The 8,154-nt window shown below is 28.5% G+C and overlaps 2 protein-coding genes across 2 annotated transcripts in view; both read right to left on the reverse strand.

Moving 5' to 3' along the window:
• LOC119676243 (uncharacterized protein DDB_G0290685-like) overlaps nucleotides 1-1,003 on the reverse strand; it is a 19,485-nt gene extending 18,482 nt beyond the window's left edge. The window contains exon 1 of the mRNA XM_038087480.1: nucleotides 892-1,003. Coding sequence (XP_037943408.1) covers nucleotides 892-1,003 — 112 coding nt within the window. The remainder of the gene's footprint in view (nucleotides 1-891) is intronic.
• Nucleotides 1,004-5,670: 4,667 nt separating this feature from the next.
• The window catches only part of LOC119676244 (endochitinase-like), a 10,984-nt gene continuing 8,500 nt past the window's right edge, over nucleotides 5,671-8,154 (reverse strand). Inside the window, exons 2-5 of the mRNA XM_038087481.1 lie at nucleotides 7,300-7,791; nucleotides 6,962-7,099; nucleotides 6,026-6,223; nucleotides 5,671-5,876 (exon numbers count right to left, since the gene is read on the reverse strand). Coding sequence (XP_037943409.1) covers nucleotides 5,721-5,876; nucleotides 6,026-6,223; nucleotides 6,962-7,099; nucleotides 7,300-7,791 — 984 coding nt within the window. The 3' untranslated portion in view covers nucleotides 5,671-5,720. The remainder of the gene's footprint in view (nucleotides 5,877-6,025; nucleotides 6,224-6,961; nucleotides 7,100-7,299; nucleotides 7,792-8,154) is intronic.

The raw sequence follows: 8,154 nt of genomic DNA on the forward strand, positions 1-8,154 counted from the left end.
TCTTGAGATATAGTAATTTAGTTAGATTTTCTATAAACACCACCTCACTTATCGTATGTGCTCAAATGTTTCGTTTGACAAAACTCAATGTTTTTAATTTTAGATACAAATTCGTTTGCTCACGAAAAGATTAACAATTTCTCATTTTTAATGCTGACAATTTGGGATGATTTGGCGCTGTGTTGAAATAAGTGAAACATTTCGTTGTTGGTATGATTTTTACGTAGGATTCAACAAAAAAATATATATATAAATTGAAAAAAAAAATAGAAAATTAAATAAATAAATTTTATAAATGTATATTAAAAATTTTTGAGAATACTGAATACTGAAATAATAAAAGAACATCGAGTAAAACGATTTGTTTCATGCCACAAGTGATTTAATTTCTGTTGTTGCAAACACGTAAATATTTGCTCATACAAAATATAATAAAAATAAAGATTGAAATAAAAATATGATAAAATTATAAAATAAATACAAATAAATTTATTTGTAATGAATTTGTTTATATATCTATAATTTCGTAGGTATTTATAATGCAAATTTAATTTTGTACGAATTTTTTCATGCCACCGCGTTTGTTGCAACAGCTGTTGCCTGTTGTTTTTATTGTGATACTTGGCCTGTTATTCATTTCAGTTCTGCACTGCAGTAGATAAGAGAAGATTAAAAAGGGATACTTCTAACAAACGTAAAGGTATCAAGTTAAATTTAATATTACTTATACTACTTGCCTTACTTATACTCCTTGATAAATCAATTCTATGGTATAACTGATCTTACGATAAGAAGAAATTTATTAAATTAATTTATACAAATGAACACACCATTCAATGTTCCATAACGTATTTCCGCAAGCCACAAATTCATAAGAAGTCAACAAAATACAGTGAAGATGAACTCTCAAGTTAGACATTGGACATTCACTTATGCGTACTCCTAATAGTGGATCTCTAGTAGCTTTACTTTTGGCAGGATAGAATTTTAGACAAAGTCTCATTTTTTTACTAATACATGCAATCTACAGTGAAAATGGACTCCTAATACTGGATCTCTAATGGCAGAAAGGAAATTTGGACAAAGTCTCACTTTTTTACTAATACATGCAATCTACAGTGAAGATGGACTCATAATTCTAGATCTCTAATGGCAGAAAAGAATTTTAAATAAAGTTTCACTTTTTTATACTAATACATTGAATCCAGTTACACGTTGGATAATTTACCTAATCACACTTCTAGTTCTGGGTCTAAATTGGTTTTACTTTTGGCAGAAAAGAATTTTCTACAAAGTCTCATTCTTAAACTAATATATACAAATTCTTATTAATAAACGAAATTCGAAAATAATATGTACTTACATATAAATATTTTTAAACTTAAGCTAGTATAGACACCCAGGTAAAATGCAGCGCATAGTTTCTGTTGTGCTCTGACTATAAAGACAAAGTTTAATTAAGTTACAATGACAAATTCAGGCTATTGACTCACCTAATAATGTCTTCTGGTTCCATACCCAAAGCCGCATTTGAGGTCTATACGTCAATAACTGCAAGGGAAATCCAGTACTTCTCTGAGATCTTTTGTATTATTAAATAAATTTCAAGTACATAATAAAAGAGCACGTTTGAAGTATTAAATTACTTATAAGTCTTATAAGCCTTGCAAACCTTTATGCTTTGCAACCCAGAGATGTCTTCAATAGAGCCTAGAGATACTTAAAGATAAATACAATATATATTAATGAATTTAAGTGCATATCTTATTTTATCTTCTTATGATCCAGGTCGATACCTATAGAACAATTGAACTATAGGTAAGTATATATTCAAGCTTATATTAATAAAGTTTCTAATGAAAACTCTACATTTTTGTACTTTAAATATATATTTATACATATAAAATTATTATTTATATTATTTATTATTTCCATACTCCATTCGGAGCTAAGAAGTCCATAAAAGTTTTCCATTGATTTTTATTTTGTGCTATTCCTCTCAGCTCGTTAAACGTTTTACCAGTCTCCTGCTAAACTGTCTTTCTCCAGGACATTGCTGGTCTGATATATAAAATTATACTTATTTTAAAATAAATACCATAAACATTTATTTTAAATCATATAAAATAATTACTCATTCAATTGAAATCACTGCTTAAAAACAATATTTGCTGCCCATTTATCATGAGCATACGCCTGTGCCTGTGATACATACGTAAAATTTTCTGTAAAAATTGTCACATTCATGGCAAATATGTTAACATTTTATTAGCGTCAAAATGTATTTTTAGTTTAAATTAAATTAAACGTATAAATTTTCAAGAAATATTATTATCAAATTTGCTAAATCTCAGTTGCGAAAGGACACGAAGTACACGCAGGTCTTTAATTGCACTCAAATCAAATCAAATATATTGCATGCTTATTACATATGCAATAAATTATGTACCCCGATCTAATCAGTACATAAAATAGAAGAAGAGAAGAATAGAAGAATGGCGGTATTGGATCTCTCTGAATAAGTTAAATCACATGAATTTATAGCAGAACCTTGACTTGACAGTTTTGTTCTGGTCTGTCGCACTTTTATAAAAAATATATAAAAATTCTTTTCTTTTCAAACATTTAACATATTCTAGTCTTTAATGTGTGGATTTGTTTGGAATTTATTAGTTAATACTTCAATATTCCGTCTACTATTTATCTTCAAGATTTCTTTTCCTTCAAAAGACTCATAAATCATACTTCTTTAAAGATAAGTGCTAATATCAGACGTTTCGGCATGTCATTTTTTTCATCTTTCGAACTATATCTGCTAACACAAAATTGTTCTGTCATTTTATATTAAAATTAAAATGTTATTTTTTATATTAATTTATTTAAAAAAATAAAATAGAATAAAATATAGAAATAATATTTTTAACATATCAATTGATTTGAAAAAAACTGAAATCGAACAGTAGGCAAGTTGTGTCATTCGGTGCGTATGAGCAATAAAATTATGCAAGCAGCGGATGTAGAGCTGAGTCAGAAACAGAAGACATATGCTAATAATATATATCTTTAAGAACTTTTTCCACCTACCTTATATTTTTTTTATATATATAATGTTTATAATATAATTGAAAATATATTTAACGTAACGTAGATTTTATGACATACAACAATAAAATGTATCAAAAACGGTTTTGAATGTGCTTTGTTTTTATATATATTATAAAAACATGAATTGATTCATAAATAATTTATAAAACCTTTCAGTGCTAACAGTTAAAGCTAAGAGCCCTAAAATGATTTTTTGGGACAGTACAATACAGATCTTTTAAAAAAAATCCACTTAGGTTGATGTTGATTCAACCTAAAACCTTTCAGTTCTACAAGCTAAAGTCAAGACCCCTCGATGAAGTCATTATTTAAAAGCTGAAATTATCATGATTTTTTGGGATCGTACAATACAGATATTTTAAAAAAAAATCTACTTCATCAACATATTAGTTGATTTTAACATTTAAATTATTATGATCTAGAGTATGGTAATAAAATTGTGTCAATCAGCTATTTGGATAGAAGATACGACTCTCTCATCAATAAGACCAATTTTGTTTGATATTAGTATTAAAAATACATTCTAATGTCGTTCTCGATTAATAAATTTTAGGTAACTTCTTCAATCGAGATTCACTTCTTTCATTTCACTTCATTTCATTTCGATTGGTAAATTTGGAATGAAATGTATAACACTCGAGATTAATTTATAACACTCTAGATATTTTGGAAGGGTAGGAAGATTATCCTGAAATTAACGGCTGTTTTATAGACTTAAAAAATGAAATATGATTTGTTTCAATATATGTTTTAATAAAATATATAAATATCTACTAATACTACTGCAAAAATGTTAGATTAGTCTTAAAATGTACGATTGAACAAGAAAATTGGGGCAGTTTGAGAGTAAAACTAGATTAAATCCTTATTTATCAATTGAAGACGCCATAACTCTGTTTTACATATATATTTTTTGTTGCCTAGTTTAGGGATTTACCTTTAATATGTTTGGTAATTTTAATTGAAAGAGATTCTACAAATATATTCCTACTGCCAAGAACATCAAGAACTATTTATCTTGATGCATTGAAAATCTAATTATTCTTTTTGCAAAAACCCCAGTATTCTCAGAAGGACTTTTATTATCATGATACAATACTTTAATAAAATGGATTGGTAAAAAATGTGTGAGGCTTAACAAAAGAGGTGACTGGAAAATTTTGAAAAAATATCTATGATACACTATTTCACAAATAAAATATAGAAATAAAGTATTTTATGTTTTCCAGTGTATGCGACTTATATATGTACATCTAGTATATTCGCGATATATATGATGAATTAGTGAAAAACGTGTTAGGGATACAAAAAAAGGGTAGTGGCGAAAATATCAAGGAATTTCTATGTTCTTCTACTTCACAAATGGAACATAGTCGATGAAATAAACTTCGAAAATATCACAACGAAGATGAGGCTTTCTGAAGAAAACTGAACCGCCATACACCGTTTCGTTGCAATCATATTCAAGCGGAAAAAAATATGATCTCGAAAATTAATAATTTCGAAGAAAAGGTAAACAAATAAAAGGCCTGGACGCAGGCTATTGAATAAATTTTTTAATGGATAATCAACACAGGGACTCCACCTTGAAGTATTCCCAATAAAGTTGAGAAGTAGAAACGGTCTGATACAGGAGCTGGATTGTTTTTAATCCATGCAATTCGCGCTATCCTCTATTGTGAGAGTATAGTAACGGTGTCTTAGGCATTTTTAGACCTTCTCTTCGCACCAAAAAAAAACTAGTTTACCAATTATATTCAGAAGAAAAGCTTACTAAAATATTTTAAGAATTGTTCTATACCATGATGTTAAAATGGATTAGTGTTATATGTGTCAGAGAGAGTGCAGAACTTTTAAGGAATCTTATTACTTCTTTCGAAAATATTAAGTTTAAAGTCTTAAACAACTTTACTTGTTATTAAAATGGATTAAGAATTAATGCCGAAAAGAGTGGAAAAGTATTAAGGAACTTTACTACTTCTATGTCATCTCAATCCATTGAGCTCAGAGTACTCTGTTTCAACGCGAATCATGACAATCATATGTATTTTGATACAATAAACTTGAAAATACATTTTAAACATTTATTATGTATAGGTTTTCAAGATCTAATGGGGCTTTGATTTCTTTTATAATTTTTTTCTTATACAACTTCATATGCCACAGGACACATTTAATTAAAGGTGATCAAATCTCTAATAATTCTTTTTAACATTATTTTCCAATCAATTTAGTAAGTCAAGTAATATGCAGTAAAGTAAATAGGACACTATATAGTAAGATAGGCAAATTCTCTAAAATAGTATAGTAAATCAAAAAGTTATCATCATTGAAAGATATAAACGTGGACTCATTTATGGAATTCTAACTTTTCATATATTAAGCCTATTTTTACGAAAATAAAAAGTTTCTAAAAATAAGAAGATAATCCATGGATAAAATGGGTACTAGTCAAAATGAGTGCTGCTTACTCCCAAGATAATACCTAAAGAACCTTAATTAAATGAATATCTTATATATTTTTATTAAATAATATAATTTATTAAAGTCTTTGTTTATTAACCTTATAAACTAAATACATTTCTGATAATAAAATTATTTAAATTAACTTAAAATTATTTTGTTTCATTGTCCACAGTTTTCTTCTTAAGTCTGGTGCAATAGTAACGATCGCTGTTCTCAATCCAATCGCAAACATTGAGGATTGTATGGAAAGCGGTACCTTCTTTGCACTCAAATTCGACTGGTTTGCCATGTACGCAACGATAATACTAAATATTAAAATAATAATTATAAAATAATAATTATAATCAATATAAAAAAATAACAGATATATTTTAAAAGATAAAAGATATCTTGTATTTATGTATATATAATATTATTAATCGTATAAGTCGTATAAGTTGGGATAAATATTCACCTTTTGACAATCTGGATGAGGTACATAATCTCTATTGGTACAATCAATGTTAACATCATTTTGTTCTGGATCTGGTTGTGTAATTTCTGGATCTTTTTGCAGAGCTGCTTCGGTTGTTGTTGTTGTAGTTGTAGTAGTACTTGTTGTAGGCTTTGGTTTTGGTTTTGGTTTCGGTTTCTTTGAAACTTTTGCAGGTTTCTGTAGAGAGTGAAAGAAAAAAACACTTAATGCGAAACACTTAATATCAAATGTAAAGAAATCGGTAAATGCCAATAAAATATTCGATCTATTTCAGTGTCAATGTCGATGTCAGTCTGTCAACGGTTCAAACAAGTGCGATTTTCTCTTGCACTTTGTTTAAATGCAACGAAGCGTTCGTTGCACTCTGACTTAGTTTCTTTATTCTCGAAATAAATTGTTGCATTTTCAATCGAACGTGAATTTAAATTAAAAATAAATTTTTCGCGTTTACACATAATTTTTTAACATTTTTATTGGCAGCAATAGAAGTGTCGATTATTGCTGAATTTACATAAATGTATCTTTTTTTGAGTTCTCCAACATTTTCTATTTTTGACGAAGCTTATTAATACAAATGCAGGGCAACTAAAAATAAGGTCCGTATTTGTGAGTAGAATTTCTATTTTGCGGCTGAGAAATTTTTTGGCACAGATGACTTTTATGCTATAAGGTGTTGCTAAATTAAAAAATTATTTATTATTATATATAATAATAATTTTTTAAGCAATCTATTTACATAAAAGTATACGAAGTTCCTACTTTAATATGATTTAAATAATTAATTTTAACAACTAACTTCTTAAAGGTCTCCAATAGAATTTATCGCGTTTAATAAAATTATATTGTAGCAAAAAAATTATAGAGAGAGGTACATATCTCATATATATATATGTAATACATATTTTTGTAGCTTACTTTTGTTGTTGTTGTTGCTTCAGTGGGCCGAACTGTTGTTTGTTGTGGTTTCGGTATCGGACGTTTCGTGGTGGATGCAATGGGCAGATTTTCTTCATCCGGATTTGGCGGTGTTGCGGGTGGCTTTGCCCACTCAGGCTGTATTTTAATTAAAAAAGAATAGTGCGAAAAATTCAAAATACCTCAAAACAATAAATTATAAGCAAATCATTTGCAATTAAGCAAATTTGGCAAGCGGCACTTACAAATTATTTCATTTTGTATGTGCTGCTTTGATAAATTAGATAAAAATAATTTATTCGCCACACTTGGTGGATTTATTTGTGTTAGACACTTACCCTAGGCGTTGTTTCGCGTGTTGGTTCTGGTACGCGATAGTTTCGCATATTATCATGTAGTATATGCATAAGAGAATTTTCACGACCGCATAAACCATGGAAATCATCCATATCTACAGCCCATGTCATAGCGCCAGCATAACCTTTCTCCTTAATGAAGTCCATTTTTATTTGCACCGATACTTCATTCTCATATCCCACCCATTGTGTATCTTTGTAGGTATATGGTACCATACCTTGCTCATCCCATTCAACTGTCCAGCCTTTTGCTTTATCATTTACTTCTGTACAAATTTCGTAATAAGCTAGGAAACCACTAGCGTTTGTGTAAGGACCGGGAGCACCACCACCTGCCTCTTTATTAATGTATGTGCCCATGTTATAGTTTTTATTTGAATTACTTAATGTGTAGGTGCGTCCATAAAATGGTATGCCTACGACTAATTTATTAGCTGGACAGCCCATATCTTCCCAAAGTGCTAAACCATCATTCTATGGAAATGTGAGGATTTTTGATAAATGAATAAAAATTGTTAAAAGTAAAATTAAATTTAAAGAAAAATAAAAATCAAGAATATTAATTAACAAATAATTATAATGTAATAATTAATAAGAACATGGATATATATATATTTAAGGTAAATTTTTTCTTGCCGATAATGGCGTGTCTTTTTATGACGAAAGAAATTATATACGGACTATAAACTAATTAAATAAAATTCGATTATTTCCAAAGACCACTGATGAAGAGTACTTGGCAATACTCGAAACAGCGATGTATGGTCAGCCAAATTTCAATAAATTAAATAAAAAAATTTTTGTCTTTGCCTTTCTTTGCTATTCGAATCGGTCTAC

This window comes from Teleopsis dalmanni, chromosome 2 (genome assembly GCF_002237135.1).
Source record: "Teleopsis dalmanni isolate 2A chromosome 2, ASM223713v2, whole genome shotgun sequence".
Classification (NCBI taxonomy): Eukaryota; Metazoa; Arthropoda; class Insecta; order Diptera; family Diopsidae; genus Teleopsis; species Teleopsis dalmanni.